The following is a 26,236-nucleotide window of genomic DNA, read 5'->3' on the forward strand; positions in this document are numbered from 1 at the left end:
GTAACAATAAAAAAAATCTGCTATAGAAAAAACGGATATGAGCTTATTAAAATGAATAAAAGATTAAAAGCAAAAGAAAACAAAATGAAAGAAAGAGTAAAATATATTGACTACCGCTGTGACAGCTCCAAACTAAAATTAGGCTTAGAAAATTAAAAAGAAAAGAGAAGAACTAGGGTTTCCTACGTACAAAAATTAAACTGGACTTGGAATTGACATACAATCCAATAAACGATATCTAAAGCAATACAACTCAAACCTACCCCAAAAAATTATGACCTAAAAAATCTCGAATTCAAAACCTAATGAAATTAATTATAATTTTTTGTATCAAATGTAAAGTACCATTTCACTTTAGCAAAACAATAGATTTTCTTCTAAACTAACATAAATCTTGTGAATTTTAAAATGTATGTCTAACTTTTATTTCAATTTTTATATGATATGGTATTTTCCCTTTTTTCATCAGTTTTATTAATTTTATTTCAAATTAAGATTATAATTAATTTACTTAATATCAATTATCTGTTTTTAATATGTTTTAGATTTCTTTATTAAGATTTTAAGTAACAATTTTTCTACTGTATAATTACGTATTTTAAACTACTTTGTCTTTTTTTTTTTTTTTTTTTGATAGAATTTGTCTAATTTTTAATTATTTTATATGTTTATTACCTAAATAAAGTTTTAGAGGAAAAGCATATTACCATTAGACTTGGTTTAATGAACAACATGAATATTAATTATATAAAATAACACCAAACTCTGGACATTTTGCAGCAGCCATCTCTGGGTATTATACATATCTTCATGATCCTCCTATGGCAGAAGCTATCACTTTGTGTGAAGCTCTTTTCATGGTTAAAGGATAGTTCATTTAGCTTGTTAAGCCAATTGGTTGACGTTTCCTTAGCTTGGATTAGATGGCAAGCTAACATTCCTCAGTAAACACAACCCAAACGGTTAGGGGGCAAAAATAATTTTACTTATTATAGAGAGTAAAAAGTTAAAATATTTTTTTTCTCAAAAATTTTTCACTCAAAAATTTTAAATTTTTTTTATCTGGGGAACCACAGTCCCTCCCGAACCCTTTGGATCCATCCCTGCCCATTCTCCTATACGAGTGGCTATTTCTTTAACTCGCTTTCAGATATGGATATAGTCCCTCATTGTATTGAAGCTATTTTGATTTATCATTTAATTCAATAAAGCTTCCCCTCTTTCTAAAAGAAAAAAAAAATGACACCAAACTAATTTTTCACCCTGTTCTCATAATAATGCAATTATATATATATATATAAAGTTCAATACAACAAATAAGTGTACCAAACTTAGCCAAACTAATTCTGAGAGCTTCTTCTCATAACTAACAAAGTGAAATTACAAAGTAGATGCAGAAACAAAAATCTTCAGTTGAACCTTTCCGCTTAGGGAAGATACTCAAATTTGCAAGAATGATGACCTGTTAACAACATTTGAGATATTAAAGTTAAAAACAGCAGCAATTAGTGATTAATTTGGATGATAATTTTTTATGATCATCAAATAAATCTTACTTGGATCAAGGTCAGTGATGATAGCAGCAGAACTGAAGTAACAAGTAGCACCTTTATGCTTGAACTTCTGATAATAGCTATTGAAGGCAAAAGAGGCATGATCTTTCACTGTGTTTGGGAAGTAACATGGTTGGTTTTCTTGAATCATTCTGCAATCTGCACCTCCCTTTCCACATGCCCAATCAAGTGCTATTTGCAACTCTGCCTCTGGGGTTTGCTCATCTGCTATGCACCATTCCTCAAATTGTCCATCTATAAAATTACAACCATAAATAACATCTATAAAAAATAGACTTTGTCTATTTATAAATATCAAATTGTAAATGAGTCAAACTGCTGGTTAAGCTTATCCAACCAAACTCCAGTCCAATATAGCCTGGTTTAGCTTGGTTCTTTTACAACCCTACATATATGTACACTCATATGTAAATCCGATTGTAAATGAGTCAAACTGTTTGTTAAGCTTCGAACAAAACTTGAGCTTAACATAGCTCGGTTAGCTTGGCTCTTTTACAATTCTATACGTAAATTCAAATTAGCAATCTCTTCATCTGAAATAATTAAAAAAAGAAATACGCTAATTAAAAGTGTATATATCTATATTCTCAATTTTGGAAATGACTCTGGCATTACTGAATCAAAATTAATAGTTACCTGATTTTTGTGGGGCTAAAGCAACAAAAATGAGAGCTAGCAAAAAAATGTGAATAGAAGATGACATTGTGATAGAAGAACTTGTACTTCCAGTCTTCAAGTTCAAATTCATTTTATTTTGAGCAGTTACTATACTTGTGAAGGGATGTGTTTGGGAACACAAAGAAGATATCTACTTTTTGGAAAGTTGAAATTGAGATCCTAATTCTATGCATTTTCCTTTGATTTCACGACAAGTATTTTGATATCTTTTAGGTTGACCAAATTACCCCCATTTAGTTCTTTTCCATTTTTAATGTTTAAAAGAATTTGTTTCCAAAAAAAAATTTTAAAAGAATTTTGGTTAATATTTGAACCTAATATTAAAATAAAAAAATCTTATCTTAAGATTAAAATTAAAAAACGAACAAATATTACTCAATTAAAAATCATAATAAGGATTGAATTTAATTAGGAATCATGTTAAGATCTAGGAGAAAAATAACAAATATTTTAATAATAACTTATCTACTATGTAAAATTATTATGGACATTAATTTTAAAATGACTAATATTTTATTATGATAATAAAGAAATTACATTTTAATTAGAAACTTTAAATAAAAAATTAATAGAAATTTATATTTAAAAAATTTAATTATTAATATATATGATGAGTATAGCCAACGTGCAAAACATATTTTTCAAAAGTAAGTATATAATTTGGTTTGAAATTTTCATTGTGTCAAACCATTTCTAAAAGATTATAATTAGGCATGACTATTGATTTCTTCGGTTTGGAATCTGTTGTATTTTGATTAATCAAAATCGGCCCAAACTCGCTAGTTTCAAGAGTCGAACTAGAAATGGTGGTTCACGGGCTAGTTCGAGGGGGGGATAAATTCACTGATACAAATAAATAGGTAAAAGTGTATAATTGGGCTTGAACTTGTAATTACGTCCAACTATTTCCAAAATGACTTTAATTAGATAGGTATGAATTGAAATTAGCTGGTATTTTGGTCAAACAATGGACCTAAAGGCTAGAGGGACTATACAATGGCTTCACTCTGTGAATTGAGTTTCAAAGAATGGCTCATCTTATATTTGGAAGGGAGTTGTGAGTGGTATGAAGGTTGTGAATGTCGGATGTAGTAAGCTAGTTCATAATGGGTATACAACGTCCTTCTAGAAGGAAAACTAGCTTCTGAGTGAGCCACTTTCTGTTCATCCTATCCAACCCCTAGTGAGAGTGAGCTGAATCAATGCGTTCCAGATTACTGGATTCTGGATGGATCATGGCATTGGGATAGTTTGGCTTTGAAGCTGCCTCACCATATTCTTAATATTTTGGATTTTGTTACCCTTTCGAATGATGCGATTATGATGGATGGAATAGCTTGGGATAAGACCACTTTCGGTCTTTATTTTGTTAAGTCAGCGTATGGCATGTTAATGGGGAGGACGAATCAGTTCTCTCTAGGCTATAGAAAATGATTTGGAATTCCAAGGTGCCGCAACGATGTCGTTTCTTTCTTTAGACTATGACCCATGATAGTTTGATGTGTAATTGGAACAGGAGACGTCTGGTTTTACATTAAATGGCTCGTGCTCCCTTTGCCTGGAATATGTGGACTAGTTGCATGTTCTAAGGGATTGTCAGAGTGCGAAAAGTATTTGGAACGAGCTTCAAGCTCTTGACTATTGTCCTGGCTTTTGCACTCAAGCCTTCATCCTTGGCTTCTTGAGAATTTGAGTAATGGCTCGATAGGCGCTACAAACAACAAATGAAGCACAATTTTTTACTATGACTATCTAGTGGATATGGAAGAAAAGGAACAAGAGTGTTTGGAGCAACTCAGATGGCTGACTCTATCTCCTCGGATTTCATAATTTGTTGAAGAGTGGTTAGAATTAGTCAGTTTGGAGCTGTTTCTTTAGGAGCCATAAGCCCCATAAGTAACCTCGTACCATTCTGGTTAACTGGATCCCTTTTTCTTCTGATTCAATTGCGATTAACACGGATGGGTGTGTTAAAGGTAACTCAGGCACTGCGGGATGCAGGGGAGGTTCTCAGAAATTCTAATGGCCATTGGGTGGGGGGGTTTTATGATGAATATTGGTATACGCTCAGCTCTTGAAGGTGAATTATGGGGTGTGTTTCAAGGGTTAAGCTTGGCATGGAATAAGGGGTTTCGGTCCATCATACTCCAAGTAGACTCTAAGGTTCTAGTGGTGCTTCTACAAGGGTCTAATGGCATGAGGGGAAAATATGGAAATCTGGTTTCTGCATGTCATGAGCTTCTGAACAAGGATTGGAGAGTGAATATTCAGCATGTATTTCGTGACGGGAATTCAGTGGCGGATGGCCTTGCGAATAGGGCCCCAACTAGTCCTCGTGGTCTGCAGCTATTGGAGAGGCCCTCCTTATTGTGACTAATTTGCTTGCTGCTGATATAGTTAGGGTCTTGATGTGTGCATTTCATGCATATAAATTTATACCTTTTACCTTTTAGTTTAGTCTAATTTTAAGAACTTTTAATAAATTAAAGTTAGTTTTTACATGCATTGTACATATTTTGCATTTATCTTGTCTTATAGTACAAGTCCCACCTTTTTGAGGAAGAAAACACTAAAGCAAGGGGCATTTTAGTCATTTTGAACCATTTTATAAGAGGAAGATCTTGCAGTAAAATGCACAGACAGTCCACTAGTCATGCTTTATCCACTTGAGAGTCAGAAGCATTCTGGTAAAATACATGGAAATTCAACCAGTAGTATAGTCCAAATTACGGTAGGGCACCGGGCGTCTAATTCAGCTGAGTTTCAACTGTAGAACTCCTCTCTTCTATCCGCCCATATGACGGACTGTGTATTTGCCACCTCATAATGCTAGAACTGGAGGCATGACCGTGGCACCGACAGTGTAACATCCCTTCCCGGTCCACCCGTTAACCCGAATGAACCGAACCGAGACGCTACAAACTGGTTGACTTTATGACTTGTCATGCTGATATCATAATGGATACAGACTCTTATATCATGCTGATGCTGTTTATATTAATAATGTACTTAATATTTACAAGACATGATACTAGTTTTCAAAATGGAATGGGCCCAACTATGTGCCCTGTACATGCCATGAAAAGGATAGACAAAAGATACACATCAAAATGAGTAGCTACCCTGAAGACTGAGTCTTCTACAGATGAACTGCAGCAGTTGTAAGCCGACTCTCTACGGTCCAGTCTCAAAACCTGCGAGTTAAACAGGTAACTCGCTGAGCAAATAAAGCTCAGTGGATATCTCAACTTATAAAGAAACAAGTAAGCACATACATATATAGAAAGAACCATCTAAACACATATGGCACATATAAGCACACATATCATGATACTTTAATTTTACCTTGATGATCTTTCTTACTGTTTATTATACTGTATGATTCATGAAATGTTAAGTCAAGATATCTGTATGGCTCCATAAGGTTATAGTGAAACCGAAGTGATAAGAAAAACTGTATGAAACTGGATGAAACTGTATGCTTGGCTGCTATGGCCCATATATAATCATATCCACTCAACGGCCTGTAGCCGGAATACCAAACTGTATGGGGTGTAGATCTGCTATCCTATGTCGCGACATAGCCTTATCTACATGGTTTCTACCTAACCTCAATGGAGCATAATGTTGGTATGTCAATAGCATAACACAACAGCATATTAATGGTTTCATAACTTCATAAATCATAATGTTTACTTGGTTTCACATCATTTGCATGCTTGCATGTTGTTTTGATACATGTTCTAATGTTGTCTTTTTGTTTTAAAATGATTGGAGGCATACAAGTTGAGCAAAGGAATACAATTGCATAGAAAATGAAGTCCAAAAGAGCATAAAAACACAAGTCGCGAGCGCGCCTTGAGAAGTCACGAGCGCGAGAAGCACACATGAGAGTCAGTGAGTTTACAGGCCAAATTCGCGAGCGCGCAATGAAATTCGCGAGCGCGCGACATGTTTTCCAGCCTGCGTAGTCTGTACTCTTTTGGTCATATCTCTCAATATATAACTTCGATTTGGGTGATTCAAAAACCCATGTAAAGCTAACACATAGAGGAACAAATAACTCTTCTATGACACTTCCTAATTCCATCATTAAATAGGGTCAAAATCAAGGTGAAGTTACTGGTTCTATTTCCAGCAAAACCTGTGTCAGCATAAACTCACTATTTCCTTCATTTATTCATTTCATCCCATGCTTTCTCACCATTTTCAGTCCTCTCACTCAACATTAAGCAACATAGTGTCTCATTAGCAACACACCACACAAGTTCTCACGCAAAGAAAATGGTAAATGACAAGAGATATCAAACCTTTACTCCCAAAAGCTTGAGCTCTTCTTTAGCTTCCTTTTTCTACAATCTTTGAACTCACTTCTCCTATACACATCAGAATTCTTATAACTTATCTACAATATAACTCAATTAGAGGTTGAATAACATAAAGCTTCAAGAAATTCTACTTACTTGGAGAAAATAGAGGTTGCCTTAATGCTTAACTACCATGAAAATGGATGGAGAAAGGAAGGGAAAGGAAGGAGATGAAGAAGATGAAGATAAAGATGAAAATGGGAAAGTGAAATGATTATCACGGGTAGGCCATCAAAATATCAATGAATTTTTATGTGAAACTTACCAAATGGTACCTCAATTGTCAACAGGTTACAACTTAATACCCAAGCTTGATCTTTTAGTGCAAGTAAATCCTAACCCTTATACTTTGATCTTTTTCTCTCATTCAAGTAAGTCCACTTATAATCTCATTCTACCCCAACCGGGTTTGGTTCAGCCTGACTCAACTCGACTCTATGCAAAGACTCGACTCAGTAGGATGTCACAGACCGTATTATTCCTTCGTGGTACTAAAAGCAAGAGATTCGATCAGAGAATATCTCGAATGCCCTCACATTATCATCTGCACTATAAAAGGAAAGAGATGAGATTTAGACATCATCAAGAAGGCTAAGGAGCAGCTTAGATTAAGAGAAGTACAAATTTGAAAATCCTAGAAAAGAAAGCCACTTTGAACTCTTTCATCTTTGGTTTTGCTCAAAGAACTCACTCCATAGTTAGTAGGAGAAATAAGAGTTTATTCTCTGTTTTCTATTGTGGATAAGGATGGTTCTAAGGCTATCTATTCTTCTTAATCTTGTGTTTTGTAATTTTGAATATGATTAGTGAGTAGTCTCCTTAGCTAGTATTGGGTGAAAACCCATTTGGACAACATTTATGTAATCATCTTTCCTATTTTAATCTAAGTGGATGTTTTCTTGATTCTTATGTGTGTGTGCTTAATGCTTATGAATATAATAAAACTTCATATTTATATGAAAAGAAATGAGAGGATGAAGAATTGGAAGGTGAAGTCCCTTGTTGGACTGACTCACACACGAACCTAGGATATAAACTTAGGAATAAGCTATTTCTTTGAGGATCTAGGGAGAGTCATAAAGAGTAATGGGCTGAAATCATCATTATATCACGAAAGTTCGATGTTCTAATGATTTCAGAACTTTTATGTCACTTGGAAGAGGGCATAGATATTAATGGACTCCTTCCCCTTCAAGATGCATCCTTTAATAGGTTGAAAACGGAATTTGAGTTTCATAATGTTGTTCAATGGAGTTGATCCCAATGCTAGTGCCTTCCTTTATTAATTACATCAAATCTAGCTTGCTTTCTTTTAATTTAGTCATTTACTTATTTGCTTTATATTCAGTTAGTTTAGATTCAAGAGATTCTTCAACTAATTTCTAGACAATACATTTTGAGTTTAAAGCTAATTCTCAGTCCCCCCTATCCCCGATGACAATATCTTTTATATACTACTTGCACGATTCGTACACTTGCGAAATCACTAACAGGTCTCTTAGCCCAGAACGGTTATTGTGTAATCTGGGTTTACAACTCTCCTCTTGATAAAAAAATTAGCTTGATACTTTATGAACCAAATTTAGTTCGAAGCTGCTAGTTACAGAATTAAATCAAAACTACTATTTCTTGGATTAATTTAGGTTATCAAAACAGACACCAAAATTGCATTGAGGTTCTTTTGAGAAAAATAGACACTAAAATTATGGTAAAATAATCAGTTATTGCAATAGTGCCAAAATTGGAAGCCATGAACTAGCGTTTATGTTTACTTTTTCAAAAAAAAAAAAATACAATTTCACTGAACTAGGTATACCTAACTATAATTAGCTATTTGAATGGTTGGTTCTAATTGGATTTTTTTTATTTATACTGCAAGTGTCTATATTCTGCTGGGCTAAGTCTAATCCTGCTCATCCCGCGTTAGGCCCATAAGGGGGAAGCACTCCCAATGAGGATTAAGTGTCTTTTGCACATGTGGCTAGCCGGATTTCCAAATAGGAAAATTTGGGCCACCCAAACAATTAAAATATAATGACTCAGTGCCAATTCAGATCACAAGATTACATTACATTATTCTTTTCCCAAATTACAAAATTATTATACTTTAACCATACTTCAACACCACTACCAAGAAAATAAAAAAAAAATTAAGAAAAAAAAGTTTTAGATGATGATACCCAGCATAGTCTTGTCCATCATCATCTTCCCACCATACATCTCTTGAACACAACCATTAAACCCTCCACCTCCAGCTACTCCTCCACTATAGAACCAACTCCTCCACTAGATCCATCGTTGCTTGCACCATCACCACCTAACTCACCAATACCATCTTTCTCTCGCTGCCTTTTCATAGAGCTCTTACTACACCAATTCACTTGTAAGCAATTCTAACCACTAAAGAAAGTATATCTAAGACAAAAACACAACATGTTACTCTTTTATCCAAATGAACTCTCAAACAAACCAACATCAATAGCAAAATTATACACAACACCATCTTCTCACCCCATATTGAAGCCCCACTACCTCCCTCTCATCTATCGACGAAGATTGTTAACCCATATACAAAAATTTGAGGTTAGTAGCATCAAGATTTGAAAGGTCTGCCTCTATATTGGAGCAGGGAAATAAATTTAAGGTTAGGAAGTCGAAGAAAGGAGCATCAAAATCTGGATCCAAATTTGGAATCGAAATGTGCATATCATCGATGGCTTTAAATTAAGAAGCCCATATCAAGTGGTTTGAAAGTGGAGTTTGGGTGATTTTGTATTGAAGTTGCAGGTTTCATGGCAGCGTCACTATTTTTTATTGGGATAATGGGTGACTGTGATCGGCGAGTGTAGGCACACTCCAGGGCCTATGATTGGAGTAAGAGTTATTGGAGTTGTGAGAAAGCTCTCTAAATAGATTTTAATTTGTCCTCTCTCATTTTTTTAATTAACATATTTAGAGTTTAAAGGGTTAAAAGTTTGAATTTCAATTTTAATGAAGTGACGTGATTCTCACATGCTTGTTTCCATTAAATATTTGACAGATGGGTTGGCGCTTAGTCAGCATGTTTTAAGTGGTTGGGTGGATTTATAGTGTCCTATTTGGAAATCCGGCTAGCCACGTAGGCAAGAGATACTTCATTGATTAATTTTTTGCGGTTCAAACATTTAATTGCAAAAGTTTCACGCTTAGATGCCAAAATAGAAAATTTCTAAAAATTTAGACACCAAATTTATAACTAACCCAATCAATTTTAATGAATAAATTTGTACATTCAATAGTGAACCGTCCATGTGTAATAAGCCTATTTCAATTACAAAAATGAAAAATAGGAATGGCTAGATTGGTCTTTGTTCAAAAAGCAAAAGGCGTGTATTGTATTCCTATAACTAACATGTTAGTCATGAGCTGGCCAAAGATGATCTTATTGTTGAAGCAAACGGAAAGTGAAAATATGACCTAATTGATGAAGAATCTCTCTCTTTTTTCCTTTCCTTCTTTTGGTAAAATTTAGAAATATTCTTTGGGAATTCCTAGCAAATTCTTTTTGTTGCCAATGAAGGTTTTTTAATTATCTTTTTTTAGTGGAAAATAAGTTGCATTAGAATTAAGTATCAACATAATTCGGATTATAGAAAATTTAATTTTTTTTAATTCAGTTTGATTTTTAATTATATAATTTCAAAAAACCTTAAAAATTTTATTCAATTCAACTTGGTTGGATGCTATAAAAAATTTAATTTGATTTGATGTTTTTTATATAAAAATTCAGATTTATTCAATTTAATATTAATTTAGTTTGTTTTAAATTAAAACGATTGGATATTCATTCCTAATTAAAAAACTTATGAACGGGTATCAAAGAAACAAGAGAGCACCTAGATTTGGTGATGTACAATCTTTACCATTTTAACTAACCAATGAAGAATTTTGTTGGCTAAGTGCTAATGAAAGAAAATACTTGCCAGGGCATCCATACCAAGTTACTAATTATGGCCGTTAGCGGATCAGTTTGGTTTGGTTTGAGCATAATAATTGATTTAAACTTAAAGTGATGGTTTGAAAAATTTTAAAATCAAATCAAATTATCAAAAATTTAAAATCAACCCAAATCTTTAGTGGCAGTTTGATTTGATTTGGTTCAATTTGGCGATTTGAGCGATTTGAAATAAGAGAAATTAAACTTCATCTTTCGTCTAGTTAATTAATAAAGAAAAAAAAAAAGATTAGCGTTATACTAAATAGGAAAAAAAATTAATAAAACTATGCCTACAATACACATAATTTAGAATAGCTATTAAAAATTTTTAAATTAATTTTTTTATATATTTATTCTTAGTATAGTAAAAAAATGTTATATATTTAGTAAGACATTAATTAAGCAATTTATAAATACAAAATTTAAATATTGATTTAATCTTACATTTATTACTAAAAATTACAAAAAACTATAATTTTACTCGCATATAACTTGTACATATATATATTAACCTAATTTTACATTAATCTTTAACATTTGAATTTTTGTAAAATACTAGTTCTTTTATGATGTGAGTTGCACATTGACTTTACTCATTATATATTCGTTTAATTTTATTATTTATATAATATTAAATTATAAATTTTAATTTAGATTAAAATAAATATAATGATTAATTAACATTGCACTTTACATATACAATGAAATTTTGTAACATGTCTTGTACTGTAATATGTAATTGAAAAGAAAATGATGTTTTTATTTCTCCCTTTAATGAAAAAATATATAATTAATTAATTATATAAAATCGCTAAAAATTTACATTTACCATAATACAAAATATTCTATAATTCGGCGATGCTATAATATTAATCTAATAAATCAAGACTTGCTCTGTAGCCACAATATAAGATATGACTTTGATCTTCACATCAATTATTTTCCTCGAATAAAATTAAGCTGAAATTTTATTAATAGCATGTAATATTTTGGACCATGTCTTTACACAAAATCCAAAAATAAATTGCTTAAAGTTCTCAACTCCACATGGGAATCAATATGTAAAGTTGTAAACAATAATATTGGTAATGAAATATATTCTATTAAGTTTAAAGAAGATATAAATGAGATTAAATTTAAAAATTACAAATTCATACATAAAATATTTTTTAAAAAATTAAAATTTTAAAGGTCTAATTATCTTTATATATATTTAAAAAAAACATATCCAATTGGAAAATAAATAAAATTCTATAAATTTCAAAAATAAAAGAATAAAATATTGAATAAAAATAGAGCCTTTGAATTTTCTATTTATTTCATTTTTACTGTAGAAACATTGAAAATAAAAATGATAGCAAATTCAAACATTTATAGCCTATTTTTTCAAAAAGATTTCATTAGACTAAAAAGGGTAAAACTCTCTTTTTTATATATATATTAGTCAAATAATATAATTTCATTTGGTCTGAAAATACTATAATTTTATAATTTCATTGTTTTTGTTAAAAAATACAATAATATGGAAATGATTCAAATGAGTGTACACAATCCTCTCCAAAACAATCAAAGAGAAATAATATATTTAAAAAGTTTTATTTTAATTTCATTATAATTAACTAATATAGTCTAAATAAAAAAGCGTTTAATCATATTTAAAAAAAAATTCAGAACATAATAAATTAATAGAATTTAAGTTCCATTTTCAATAGTTGAATTAAAGTTTTCAATTTACCTCTTAAAAAATAATATAACATGAAAACATATGATTATATATACATTGAAAACTATTAATTATAAAAATCATTGGACAATAATATTACAAGATCAAATAATGAATTTATATACATACATATACATATTTTCTTGAATTAAAATCCATAAAAAATCTAACTAAAATGATATTCAAAAGTATAAATGGAATCTATTTTTGACGATTAAAAGGTATTAAAAATAGAACTAAAAAGGATCTTCAAAAGGATAAATAGACTTATTTTCTCCGATTAAAATGCATAAGAAATTAAACGGGTATATTAGAAATTCTAAATTAAACTAAGACTAATTTAAGAAATCTCATAATTCCCTCCTATATTTCCACATGTATGTAGGTTATAGATTATAAATTTATTATCTATTAAGTTAAAGAGAGCAAAATAATGTATATGATAAATACATGAAGTATGTAATATGTATTTAGCTCTAACATTTAATTTAAATCCTAAATTGAGTAAAATTAAAAACATATAGAGTAAATAAAAAAATTTTTAATTTTCATGTATAACCTTATTATATAATATTAAAATAATTAAAATAGAGTATATTTGTTAATATATAGTTAACGTTAATTATCTATTAAGTATAATATTTAAAATAAAATTTAATTGGTCATTAATAAAGTTATTTTAGAACATTTTAAATTTTATTAGAGGCATTATCAGAAATCTCATTATTCCCCTTTTCATTCCCACTTTTATATATAGTATAGATAAATAAATTATATAATTTATCTAATTAATAAAAAATTGTTGTTCTATTATTGTCCAATATGAACAAATCTCATAATTTATTGAACAATATAAATTAATTAATACAAAAGAAATTTTCAATCAAAACATAATTGAATTTTAAAAGTTCATATATATATACAAGTGTATACATATAACAGTTTGGCTCGATTTTGGCGGTTTTGACTCTAAAATTGTAAATCAAATTAAAAATTTGGTGTTTAAATTTTACAAAATTAAACCAAACAATCAATCTTTTAAAACCGCAATTTTAGATCGTTTTGAATTGATTTGGATCAGTTCAGGTGGTTTAGACAGTTTGATAAACACCCCTATTACTAACAGTGCTACATATGCTGGAAATAAAAATAAAAAGTAGAATATGGAGAAGTAAGAAAATAAAAAAAAAATATATATAGGTAAAAAAAATAAATTTTGAAATTAAAATAAAGAATCCCCTGTATGATTCAAATTTTTATAAAATAGACACTTTGGACCTACACTGTGATGGTCACAAGAGGGTGGTGAAATATATTTCTTGAACCATTCAGTTTAATGTAAATCATAAATAATTAAATATTCTATACACATGTTATTCCTTTTTTAACAATACCTATGATTTTGGACCTTTTTACAAAAATGGTGTTTTCAAAAAAAAAAAATATTTACACAAACAGTGTATTTATCATACCAATCCGTGAATATTTGAAAGTGTATATAAATGCTACGTACATTACACTACTCCTTCTACTTACAGTCTTTGTGCTTTTTTCTCGTTTCTCCTTCTTCCTTTATATTTTTAACCATCTTTAGTAAACTATAACCATACATATTTAAAGTTAACATCCTAAATTAGTTCATATTGTTTAACATGTTTGAAGATTTGTGGCATTTGGTAAGGTTTAAATTTCTTTTTTTTTTTATTAATATATAATGTTAGATATTTGTTAATCGAGTAGATATCTTATTATGTTTAGATATGATTTTTTTTCTTATTATATTATGTATTTGTTTTGTTTTAGACTCTACACTAAAAATATTGGGCAATTCTAAAAGTCTTTGTTTCTGTACCATCTTTTAACTTTTTAAGTTGTTACACTGTAATATATTGTTTGGGTACTTTATTAGAGAACAGAGATAATAGTAAACATAAACATGGATTTTGGTTGATCATTTATGGACAATTATGGATTTTTATTACAAAATTCTCATTTAACAATAAATGTAAACAAGAGAGTATTATAAATTCAAAATTGTCAATCTAAATATTCGTACTCCTAGACAAATAAACACAAACCCTCCAAGTTCAAATACACAAAACATCAAATCACTCCACTCCAGAGAGAAGTTTGCATGAAACGCCAAAGGAACAGTAGCTTTGTCTAGAACTTTGGTGGTGGACCACCAAACTTTTAGGTGGGTCCCTAATTAGGATACGGAAGGGTCCCATCTGGATTAGCGCGTGACGTAGAACGTCTCAGGTGCAATCTTTTATTGCGCATCAAATTGAAAACTAAGTGAGTAAGTTTGTACTCCATCGTGCTTTGGGTGAATCAGAAACACGTCTCGCTTACCCGCCACCAATGAGTCAGTGACTCTCACTTTGTACCGCCCTTTTTTGACTTTTCCTATTACTTATTTGTAGTATATATTTTTTTAAGACGCTATTGGTACGATTGCGATGCCCTTCTTTCCAATGGCTTTCGCTCCTCTTATTTTAGGTCGGCTTGAGCAGACCCTTTCACGCGCTATCCTGAGGCGAGTAAACACTACACTCTGTCAGGTCGTAGTAAGTTCAAACTATCAACCTCTGTAATTGATCGCTGAGGAGGCTGGGCCCATGGCTTGTTGATAATTTCCCAAGGGCGTGAACGTCACGTGCTATTACATGTCATGAGTTGGCATCCACTTGGTCGTCTTTTTGTCCAACTAATTTATATCAAGCGCCTACTTTATTTCCGCTAAGTAAATTAATATTTTCTTTTTTTTTTTTTTTTGAAGTTAAGTTAATATTTTCTCTTTTGTTTTAAATTAATTAATTTGTCACTAATATTAGTTTTTATTAAAAACACAAGAATTTAATAAAAATCATTTATTTCATTTTTTTTATTATTTTTATTTTCATATTAAAATCCAATGAGGCTATTATTATCAAGAAGAAACATATAATATCGTTATGGACGGACGAGTAACATATAAATATAATATGACTCAGTCCGTTTAATCTCCTCTAGATTTTCAAGTCCTTTTTTTATTAATTTAAAATCCTATATATATATATAGATAAAAACTAAAACCCTGTGAATCCCTGATTAATATATATATATATAGATAAAATTTCAGTTTAATTTTTTTTTCAGAACACAATTTGTAAAAAGCCCTATGATTTTGCCAGTTTAACCCTTTGCCCATTAGGATTGTACAAAACCACCCACCGAACCAAATCAATCCATTTTTATTCTATCAATATGTTTAAGGAATTTTCAATTTGTTGGATTAATCAATTTGAATTGAAATTACTTTGACTCAGTCAAAATTTTCAAAAATGAATCAAGTTAGATTTAAAACCAAACTGATACGTTAAAAACCGATCAAAAGATACCAACTTCAGTTGGGTCGGAAGTCTGAAATTTCAATTTGCATTTTTTTCATCTTGTTTCAGTAGGATCTGGATCGAACCCATCGTTTGCTTACCCTTAATGCGCATTACCAGATATTCATGGGCATTTTAGCAAATATAAGAAATTCCCATTTAGAAGAAAACCCATTTTCAACGTGAGAGTTAACTTTATTCTCGGAATGGGCAATGGGCCTTCCTCATCGCATCTTGCTGATTTAGTCACAATATAGAGTCCTGCCTAAAGGCCGAAAGCCCGAACCCATTTTTCTAGTTCATAATTTATCATAATAATTAAATAAATATTTTAAATTTATATAATTATATATATCTCCTTCACCAAAATTAAAAGCAGGTTGAAATTTTTAATACATACGTACATGGTTTTATATTTTTTTAAAGTAGCACTAAATTGTATAAATAGATATCATAATATATTGAATTTTAAATTAAATAAAGTAAACATTCGAATAATTAATTTTACAATAATATTCTTTTAGAAAGTGATTAACATAATTAGTCGTATGTTGTTAGTCACACACATATAAATATGCACCCACTTATAACTACATGCTTAAACAAAGGGTAAAAATAATAAAATTAAAAAAAAAATTTCTAATTATAAACAATATTTATAGAGCACGCATTAATTTCTCTCATAATTTATTTTATTAGTAAAAAAAAAATTAATTTTATTTCAAAATTCCCTTTTCATCCTTCCTTTCTTATTTTCAAATATATTATATTTCATTTCATGCATTTTGTTTTCTCTTTCATATAATATTTAGAAATCAACTTAAAGATATAAGTCTACTTAGGTTATGAAAAACATATTAAACTACTTTCTTTTTTTTTTTAAATAAGATTAAAATAATTGATCGAAAAATAAAAATATTATCTTAATTAGATCGTTAAAAAAAAAAAAAAAAAAATTGGGCTGTAACATTTCTGTCTTCCTCCCAAATTAAACCCAACTCCAAAGCCCACTTGAGTCAAACCCAAAAGCTAATAGTGACAAAATAGCTGCAAATGAAGAAAGGGCAAAAAAAAAAAAAAAAAAAAAAAAAAAAAAAAAAAAAAAAAAAAAAAAACCCAAGAAGCACTGAGAAAGTGAGAGTAATAGAGTAACGAAAAAGATGAATACAGATATTACCGCATCGGCAAAACCAGAGTACCCAGTTATTGATCGCAATCCTCCATTTAATAATGTCGTCGGCAACTTCAACTTCCTTGACTACTGCTGTCTCACCACCATCACTGGCGTCTCCGTCACTTTTGGCTACCTCTCTGGTTTTCTTTCCCCCTATCTCTCTCTTTTTGTATATAGATATGAAATGCATGAGGAAATGTTTCTAATCTTAAAATTGTGAAATGGATAGGGATAAAGCCAGGTATTAAGGGACCATCAATGGTGACCGGAGGGTTGATTGGGTTGATGGGAGGTTTCATGTACGCGTATCAAAACTCGGCAGGTCGACTCATGGGGTTTTTCCCTAACGAGGGTGAGGTTGCTCAGTATCAAAAACGCGGGTAGAAAACAATTAGCTGTTATCTTGGTTTGAAATTAAATGGTTTTTCTAAACGAAAAAAGAAATACAATATCCTTTCTGTTCGCGTCCTTTTTGAAGATACGTGGGCAATAATCGGATTGTTTTTTGGACTTGTTCCTATTTTGGTACCAATTTTGCTCAATTTGGAGGTCAAATTTGATTGTCGACCTATGTTTAGTGTTTTATTTCTTTGTTGGATTCTGTTTGATCCATGTTTTTGGAGCTTTCTTTTAAGCTATTACATCATTTAGATTTTGGGAAGTTTTATGATGGGTTTTTGCATGATTTTGCTGATAAATTCATGCAAACATGATTTTGTTAATGTGGTAGGAACCAAAAATGTTTAATTTAAATTATGTATTTGAAATGATTGGTTTAATTTTTATGCTATTGATTGCAAATTCTCAGGAAGCTTGAACACATATATGTGGTAGGAGTTAAAGAATAAAGGAGGTAGGTCTAAGTGGCATGGAGGAATGTAGCGAATAAGGACATAGAGGCCCTAGAATTTCATGAAACCATCGCTCTAAATTGAGTGGAATGGAGAAAATTGATAGATATAGCCTACCCCAACTAGCTTGCAAGTAATTAGCTTTTTGTTGAATTCGGTATTGATCGTATTAGGAATGAAGCATTATAGGTTGTGATAGCTCTGGGTGTGAATGGCACCTGGAGATAGAAGCAGTCATTAGATATATTGGGGTGATTAAAGTATGTTTGTAATTGGACTTGTTGCTCAGTCAGGGAGGAAAAATTGATGCAAGTAGTGAAAATGGCTAAACTTCCAAATGTTTTATGAAGCAAGATCTTACTAATCTCTTTTTGTTGATTTGAAGGAATGGCATAATTATCTTCTGAGTTATCTTTTCATATTAGCCACTTAGTTTTTTGGGATATGCTTTTGTAATGTATTTTGTCCATTTAATTTCTTCTCTAAATAATTTAAGCTCATTTACTTTTAGGATAAATTACTATTTGTTTCCTAAGGTTTGACCTAATACACTAGTTAGTCCTTCTAGTTCAAAAATGTATTGTGTAGTTCCTAAGGTTTGAAAAGTGAGCTATTTAGTCGTCCAATTTAAATTGAAGTGGTCTAAACTGTTAATTACATGGAAAAAGTAAAAAATGTCTTCATTTATCAACATACATTAAATTCTCTTAAATCTACGCTACCAAGAACCTTAAAAACCTCTCAAGTGAAAAAGAGAAGGAGATTCAAGTTATGTGAGAAAATTCAGGAGATTGTGAAGGTTTTGAGAGGGTGGATTTGATAAAATTAAGAGTTTTGTCGAGGATATTTTGCCTCGTCAACCCCAAAAAAAATGTTAAAATCACATTAATCTACGGGAAAGGACTATATAGTTCATGTTGTAAAAACTTGGGGACTAAGTAACGCCTTTTTAAAACAATAGTGATTGAGTAGTATATTAGGTTAAATCTCAACGGAATGCAATAATAAAAGCCTTGCCTATATCGCATCTTTTTTTTTTTTTTTTTGGGTCTGTTTTGGTATCTCTTCTTTGCATGAACTATAATGTTAGCTGTCTAATAAGGCATTACAGGATTTAGTTAGTACTATGTTCAGTTAGTTTTAGGACATACTTTTGCATTTTCAATACGTGAATAAATAGATATTGAAAACTTGCCAGGCATAGTTAATTGAATTCTTCTATTTACCCAAGAACTCCTGTCAAATGAGAATTCTCAGACATGATCACAGCATGTTGATGCCTTAAATTACCAAAAAAATCTAAGCAACTCTTACAAATAGACAAGTTAGGTGTCATCTGTGCAGCCATATATCTTATGTGCTTGTTGTCAAGTAACATTGATACAAGGTTTGCCTGCTCTCTCTCCTGAACAGCCTATATTCTGTTGAATAGTAAAATTTTTGTGTTTCTTTATACTTTTTTTTAGCTGTTTTATACCCAAGTAAAGTAACATAGATGCAGGGTAGCTGCCACTTTGAACCGTTTTTAAGACATCATACAAAAATCTTTTTGATCAACTTCCAACTGGGCTCTTGAGAAATCAAGCTTGTTGTGGTAATGAGTGGTTGTTGAAGCGTTGATATGGGTGTTGCAAATTTGAGTTTTATTTTATCTTTAGGAGTTAAATGCTATAAGCATCATTGGATAGTTTTGGACCGATTGTGTGTGTGTGTATATGTAGTTGGTTGTCCAGTGTTCATTATCTATTTTATCATTCAGGACTCACGAGCACCCTTAAGAACAGGATCGAGCAAATAGAGGCTGGCCCCAGCAGAGCAGATGCAAAGGGAGAGGTAAAAATAGGAATCCAGATAGCTTTTTCACATCCTCAAAGCAAAGGTGGCTGTCCTGAAAATCCTTTCCTAACCCACCAATGCATTATCATCACAAGGTCTCTCTAGTGCGTGCAAATCTGAGTGTTTGGTAGAATAGAAATTAAGAGAATGCAAGAAACAGATTAAACAAGAGCAGACGAGAGAGAGAGCAGCAAAAGTTCAACAACTCTAATTTCGACATATCATTATCACATCTTGCCTCCATGCCAAGCAAGAGGTCTTTGTCACTAGGTGTTCTTTTTAAGCGTGCACGTTTGTTTGTTTATATTAGGGATTTTTTTTTTTTTTTTTTTTTTTTGAGAAGAATTTAATTTTTTTTAATATAAATTTTTTTAAAATTTTTTGTTTATGGGATTTTAAATTAAGTTCAGATATTAGTCTCAATTAGATTAACATATAGTCAGCATTAGAAAAAGAGTTCAAATATTAGTCATTATCATGATAATCACTTTATTTAGAGCTAAAAAATCCAAATTTTGTGCACTTTTAAGTCAAATATTTCCAGAAAGGACTCTTAAATTGAAAATTGTGTTTTACAAGATCTTGTGTTTCAACATCTTCAATGGCAACCAAACACCATTGCATGACATCTCCATAAAAGCGAAACAAAAAATTTTACAAGTTACAAAACATAGATCACCATTTCACAATGAATTAGAGATGAAGTTCAAATATTCTGACACGATTAAATTAATTCTTTAAATTGCATATTGGTTGGATAGATATCCGCCAGCTGCCATCCCTAAACAACTATATTTGTGGCTTTGTGCAAATAGTTCTCTATGTGTTGCCTCTAATATGTATATAGAGGCAGAATGAGCCTTGTTGCAACTTTAAATATATATATATATATATATATATATATATATAATAAATAATGGGATTTTTTTATAATAATTCAAATCTTGGGGTGACTTGGTTTTATAAAATAATATATGTATTTGTTATTGTTTTATAATATTTCTTAATAATTTATAAAATGTGATTTTTTTTTTTAATTGTTGAACTACAAAATATTAACTCCACTTACCAATTTTTTTTTTTAATAATTTATAAAAGTTGATTTTTTTTTTTTTTTTATAAAGTTGCTGGATTAAAAATAATAATTATGGTTGCTAGTATTTCGTACTATTTTCTAATATTTTGTAAAAAAACATTTTTCTCTTAAATATTGTGGTTTATAAAATAATAATCATGATTGTCAATATTCTATAATACTTTCTAATTTTGTAAAAAATAGTTATTTTTTTAAAAAATTAGTGGTAGAAAATAATAATTTCAGTTTTCAATATTGTATAATATTTTTAATTATTTTGTAGCTTTTTTTGGTAAAAGTTGCAAATTATAAAAATAATAACTCTAATTACTAATTTTTTATAATACTTTCTAAAATTTTTTAAAAGCTAATTTTTATAAAAATTAGTGATTTATAAAATAGTGGCACAGTTGCTAATATTTTGCAATATCTTTCAATATTTTGTAAAAGATGTATTTTTTTTTTAAAGGATTATATACTAAATAATAGGTCATAATATTAATATTTTGTAAAAATTGCATATATTTTATAAACAAATCCTATATTTTATAAACTCTAAGTTGGTGTATTTTGGATTAAGACTTTCTTAGATTTTAAAAGATTTTAAAATTCCAATAGTATTTAATTTAGATTTTTTTGGAGTTTATTAAAATCTTATAGTATTTAATTCAAAATCTTATAAAATCTGATTGCATTCAATTATGACTTTTTAAATATCCATAAAAATTTGATGGTATTCAAAAAAATTACTGATTTGAAAAGATTTTATAAAATTATTGATTTCGTTAGATTTTAAAGTGCTAGATATGAATAAAATAATCATTCACAAATTCATTTTTCAACCCAAAGATTTCAAAAATCTTTTAAAATCTAACAGAGTCTTAATTCAATACATCCCTTAATAAGAATAGAAGCGAAGCGGATACCTGTGAATTTTAAATCAATTAGTTCTAAATCCATTTAAATACTCTTTTAAGTACTCGTATTCAAATCCATTTAAATTTTAAGTACCTCTTAAACTATTCAAATTTGAATTTATTTGAAATACATTTTTTACTCATGATGGATAGGGTACCTGTGAATAGGGTACCCGTGAGTACTCACTATCGAACCTGTTTAATAGCGGTTAAAGGGTAGCGGATGTCCAAATATCTGCACACGTACTTATATCCATTACGGGTAGTACACGTATCCTACCTGTAATAATTTCACTATTCATATCCGTTACGGATAGTAATTTCACTATCTATATCCGTTCCAAATCCTTTTATAACTATCAATATCCTCTTTAAATGGATTGAAGCGGAGCAGGTACCTTAAAATGCTTGTATTACTTCCATCCCTACCCTTAAGATGTAAAATAATGTACTAATTATTGGATTAGTTTCAAATTAATTTATGTGCTGAGAATTTGATATTTTGAAAAAAAAAATAATATTAATGGTACTACAAATTTTTAAAATTAATTTGATTATTTTTTTGAAATCTTTCTGCGTTGATTTCTAATAATGATTTAATCACAAGTAAAAAAATTGAAAAAACTTTGAAATAGTCAAAGAATTGAAGAATACAATCTGCCATCGTTGTGGCCACACCACTTGAGCCGCAAGCGATAGGCCCTGCATCAGTTTTAAATTAATATAAAACTACCTCCTTGCACGAGCTCTGGCAATTATCGCAGGTCTAGCTAGCGGTGGTTGTTGGCTTTTGGTTTTAAATTTATAAATATATAATTGACTAAACGATGACTGTCTTGTTGAAAAATCGCTAGTTTATATGCACTTGCGATTTTTCAACGAGACAGTCGTCGTTCAGTCAAGGGACAAGAAGTTTGTGGTCTTCTAACCACATCCTGATTGTTCAGGGAGCACAATATGATTTCCGGTGATGCGACCCATTGCAAGCTTACCGTCAGCGGCGGTAAGGTTTTAATCAAAAAAAAAAAAAAAGATTTTGGAGAAGATAATGCATGTTCTTTTTAACTTTTTAATTTCTCATTGTTTTTAATTTTTCAATTGGACTCTAAAATATTTTAATTTATTTAATTAGGTTCTAAAATTAATTTTAATTAAATATATAAAAATAACTGTAATTTTATCAAAGACAATTAAAATCAATAAAAAAATCCCATCAATTTCACGACTCTATATAGAATTAAAGTGTTAGAAAATCCACAAATCATAAATTTAACAAATCTTTTAAAATCTTACACAGTTATAACTGAAAACACCAGAACTTGAATTTATGATAGCAAGCACCGTAGTGGTTTACTCGCTTAACGCAGAGAGACAGACAGTGCTACACGCCTAAACCCAAGAGAGAAAGCGCTCCCTTTGCGAAGACGGACATGGCTACCGAAGAAGAGAGCGCAGTCAAAGAGCCATTGGATCTCATTCGATTGAGCCTGGATGAGCGCATTTACGTGAAGCTCCGGTCAGATCGTGAGCTACGAGGCAAGCTACATGTATGAGTCACTATATCTTTTTAGGGTTTTGTTTTTTTAATTTCTATCTAAATTGGGGCGACTTGTTTCACTGATCGGTGCTGTTAGTTTAGGGTTTTTGTTCCTGGTTTTAGGTCTAATTTGGTTTTGGGTATCGTCACGAATCAGGTGCTCCAAATTGTTCGACTTTCAGGATGGAGTTTCTATTGCTTGTGTAGATTTTGATACTGGATAGACTATATAGTACTTATAATTCTTCTGATAAGGCACACAATGTCATTGGGTTTCTTCCCTCCTAAATATAGTGAGGCGGAAACAAGTTCTGTTACATGTTTTAATATCCAATTGGAGATGAGGGCAAAGCTGAAACATTTTTTTCGTTGTGGTAAATGTGTTTAATAAATTTGTGACTTCGGGACATAACATGATAAGGATGTCTAGATTTGATTGCTTAATTGATTGTCTTTGTAGATGTTACCCGTACACATAGTATTATGCTAGACATTATCAGTCCTTTCGAGAAAATGATGCACACAGGCTACCGTGTCTATCATACAAATGCATATTCTAGTCGTTGATTTTCATGCGTGCAAGCTTGTATTATTATTGTGATCTGAATTTCACCGGCTTGGATGCTTTGTTATTTGTAATCTTCTGCAAGCATTGCACATTGCTGAATAATGATTAAGAAAAACACCAAAGGAGAAGTTTTTCTTTTCCCTATAAATTTAACACGTTTAGATAGCTACAACGTGTTTAACAATTCTTGTTTCTCTATTTAAATCCTGAGGCTTCATTTGTGGTAACAAATTTGGTTGGCAGGCTTATGATCAGCATCTAAATATGATTCTTGGGGATGTTGAAGAAATTGTTACAACAGTTGAAATTGATGATGAAACTTACGAAGAGATTGTACGGGTATGTTACTATTTCACATTCTTTTCTTTCTCCTCATTATAATTCTTTGTTTTGTCTATATTCTTGTTGAATGCATATCTAGTATTAATAAGGGAGTAATATTAATCATTGCTTTCTCTGATAAGTATTGAAGCTTGGAAGTTGAAATTGCCAATAATTTTAGAATTTTTCAAGGAAGCATCGGCTTTGTTACCTGAAAATGATGGCAGTCACCTAGACACAACTAATGGTATCATACTACTGGATTGCGATAGGAGATTATCTGGGCTTGCTAAGTTATTTATTCAATGAGAGATGCTGTTATGGATATTGTTATCATGGAATTGCAATAATTACTGTAGACTTTTTTGCATGTAGGATAGGCTCCAGCTGTTGTGAACTTTAATTTCAGTGTTCATAAAACATGTGAAGGTGCTTTGGGAAGTTATTACCTCAAAGCATTGTCCCATTTCTTGCATTTTAATGCTTGCATTGTTTGGATCCTAAATTACGGCAGACTTATCAATCCATAGGATGCGCTAGAAATCAAATTAACTTTGGATAGTATAGAAAAAATTATACTCTGTAGTCTGTATAAGTAGGATTAGGTAATGAAAAACCCACTTTGTTCTTGTTTTGCTAGTATATACTTTAGCTGAAATTAGGTCGCTTTTGATATTTTGTGTTTTCTTCTGCTTCAGACTACAAGGCGCACTGTTCCTTTTCTCTTTGTTAGAGGAGATGGTGTCATATTGGTTTCTCCACCGCTGAGAACTGCTTGATTTGGAGGATTCATTTGAAGATGCAGTCATGAATCAAATTAATGGCATTGTGTGGGTGAAATTTAGAGCAGCCCACTTTTTCTATAGCATCTTGTAACTGGTGTAACTGATGAATTTACAAAATTTGTGTGCATTGCCGTGTTGTATCTTTGTTGTTTAGGAACCATATATAATGAAGAAAAATTTGAGTGCACATACACACTTGGACAATTTCGCATCGGGAAAATTACGAAACAAAACTGGAAAATACTAAATCAACGATTGCCTTTGTTGGGTGAAACTTGGGGGATCCTATTGCTTGTGCACACCAGTAGTTTTTGGCCGGAAGAATCCATTGATCTGAGGAAACCATAAGCAGCTTTTGCTGATTTTGGCACCTGAGTCTAAGGGAATTGACTCAACAAAGCACATTGTATTAATTTGCTTCTCTCAAGTTCTGCTTGAAGCAAATCAGAGCTACACTGCTGAGCAAGAGCCTGAAATGCGCACAACATTAAAAAGGATAGGTGAAAACACAGTTTTGAATTTTATATTTGTACAGTTGCTGCTATTAACTAATAAGAAAATTACTGGTACTATTAACTCTAAGCGAATATACTGGGCATATTATCCGAACGACGAGGAATTTGGTTGTTACAATTAGGTCATCTGGAGACAGACATTCTCATGCCCACGAGTCATGACCTGGATTTTCTGCAGCTTCAGCGACATTTCCAGTTGCTTTCTCTAACAGCACACCTTGTAAGGACTTAAGGGACTCCCTTGCATCATGTGTAAAATATGGAATTTAATAAGGTCTCAACATTCAAGCTGCATAAAACACGTGTTAAGGAAATCAAATTATTATGCAATTACGAAGTTAAATGATTAAACTAGTTATACAAGTCAAAAATCTCCTTGTGAACCTGCTTGTGAAGCAAATTAATCTAATCTGTTCTCTTGAAAAGAATCCACTGAATGTCAACTGCAAAGTTTTTGATTTTGGGTATTTTCATATGTTTTCCCTCTTTGGACACCCATTAAAAATGTTTTTATAAACCAATATACATGTAGAAGACAGTCAAATAAATGAACCATTGACTTAAGTTAATCTAAAATAACCATTAAAAGAAAGCAACATATTTAATTTAGGCTAAATCATCAAAAAAATTATGAACTTTGTCGTTTTTGGCAAATTTAACTAATATTTTTAATTTTGTTAATTGCTATCTCAGGTTATTTATGTTATCCGTTTAGAATTTATTAGTTTGTTGCTTATTAATTGGTCCCTCAACACGTGAGCTCATTCATGTGATCATTCTTTGATAGTTCATCCTTGCTTTTAGATTCTGTAAATTAAAGATTGCATTGTTGAGATAATCTTCTCATCTCATTACAAGATTGAAGGAATTGGGTACGGTTTTACAATCAACGGACTCTTGATGGACCCTGGACGAGCAATTCACACCGTCAGTGATCCCAAGGTCCGCCGAGTAAGTTTCTTTAC

The 26,236-nt window shown here is 31.0% G+C and overlaps 3 protein-coding genes across 5 annotated transcripts; 2 read left to right on the forward strand and 1 right to left on the reverse strand.

Annotated features, from left to right (window-relative positions):
* Positions 1–1,266: 1,266 nt before the first annotated feature.
* LOC105631794 (PLASMODESMATA CALLOSE-BINDING PROTEIN 5) lies at positions 1,267–2,378 on the reverse strand. The gene is made up of 3 exons (XM_012213972.4): positions 2,211–2,378; positions 1,557–1,808; positions 1,267–1,462 (listed from the first exon to the last, which is right to left on the reverse strand). Exons 1-3 carry the CDS (start codon positions 2,320–2,322, stop codon positions 1,428–1,430), a joined length of 399 nt encoding a protein of 132 aa, XP_012069362.3. The 5' UTR covers positions 2,323–2,378; the 3' UTR covers positions 1,267–1,427.
* Positions 2,379–16,784: 14,406 nt separating this feature from the next.
* On the forward strand, positions 16,785–19,806 carry LOC149498411 (NADH-ubiquinone oxidoreductase). Of its 3 annotated transcripts, none has more exons than XM_089718556.1 (3): positions 16,785–17,006; positions 17,096–17,218; positions 19,477–19,806. In XM_089718556.1, the coding sequence occupies exons 1-3, from the start codon at positions 16,853–16,855 to the stop codon at positions 19,656–19,658; spliced, it is 459 nt and encodes a 152-aa protein (XP_089574682.1). In that variant the 5' UTR covers positions 16,785–16,852; the 3' UTR covers positions 19,659–19,806. The 3 variants fall into 3 exon arrangements, with proteins under 3 accessions (XP_089574682.1, XP_089574684.1, XP_089574683.1); XM_089718558.1 differs by lacking the exon at positions 19,477–19,806 and adding an exon at positions 17,675–19,470 and having other exon boundaries at positions 16,788–17,006; XM_089718557.1 differs by lacking the exon at positions 19,477–19,806 and having other exon boundaries at positions 16,791–17,006; positions 17,096–17,527.
* A 3,034-nt stretch (positions 19,807–22,840) lies between these two features.
* Positions 22,841–24,943, forward strand: LOC149498412 (sm-like protein LSM3A). The gene is made up of 3 exons (XM_089717388.1): positions 22,841–23,092; positions 23,894–23,989; positions 24,670–24,943. The coding sequence occupies exons 1-3, from the start codon at positions 22,976–22,978 to the stop codon at positions 24,748–24,750; spliced, it is 294 nt and encodes a 97-aa protein (XP_089573514.1). The 5' UTR covers positions 22,841–22,975; the 3' UTR covers positions 24,751–24,943.
* The last annotated feature ends 1,293 nt before the right edge of the window (positions 24,944–26,236 follow it).

The sequence above is a fragment of the Jatropha curcas genome, chromosome 2 (genome assembly GCF_041381405.1).
Source record: "Jatropha curcas cultivar XTBG-Jc1 chromosome 2, XTBG_Jcur_1.0, whole genome shotgun sequence".
Classification (NCBI taxonomy): Eukaryota; Viridiplantae; Streptophyta; class Magnoliopsida; order Malpighiales; family Euphorbiaceae; genus Jatropha; species Jatropha curcas.

Coding starts and splice junctions, on each gene's coding strand:
- LOC105631794 (XM_012213972.4), bottom strand. CDS start 2,322: ATGAATTTGAACTTGAAGACTGGAAGTACAAGTTCTTCTATCACAATG. Junction 1,809..2,210: donor TTTAGCCCCACAAAAATCAG/GTAACTATTAAT, acceptor GTAATTTTATAG/ATGGACAATTTGAGGAATGG. Junction 1,463..1,556: donor CATCACTGACCTTGATCCAA/GTAAGATTTATT, acceptor TGTTGTTAACAG/GTCATCATTCTTGCAAATTT.
- LOC149498411 (XM_089718556.1), top strand. CDS start 16,853: ATGAATACAGATATTACCGCATCGGCAAAACCAGAGTACCCAGTTATT. Junction 17,007..17,095: donor CACTTTTGGCTACCTCTCTG/GTTTTCTTTCCC, acceptor TGAAATGGATAG/GGATAAAGCCAGGTATTAAG. Junction 17,219..19,476: donor GGGGTTTTTCCCTAACGAGG/GTGAGGTTGCTC, acceptor TTTATCATTCAG/GACTCACGAGCACCCTTAAG.
- LOC149498412 (XM_089717388.1), top strand. CDS start 22,976: ATGGCTACCGAAGAAGAGAGCGCAGTCAAAGAGCCATTGGATCTCATT. Junction 23,093..23,893: donor AGCTACGAGGCAAGCTACAT/GTATGAGTCACT, acceptor TTTGGTTGGCAG/GCTTATGATCAGCATCTAAA. Junction 23,990..24,669: donor CTTACGAAGAGATTGTACGG/GTATGTTACTAT, acceptor CTTCTGCTTCAG/ACTACAAGGCGCACTGTTCC.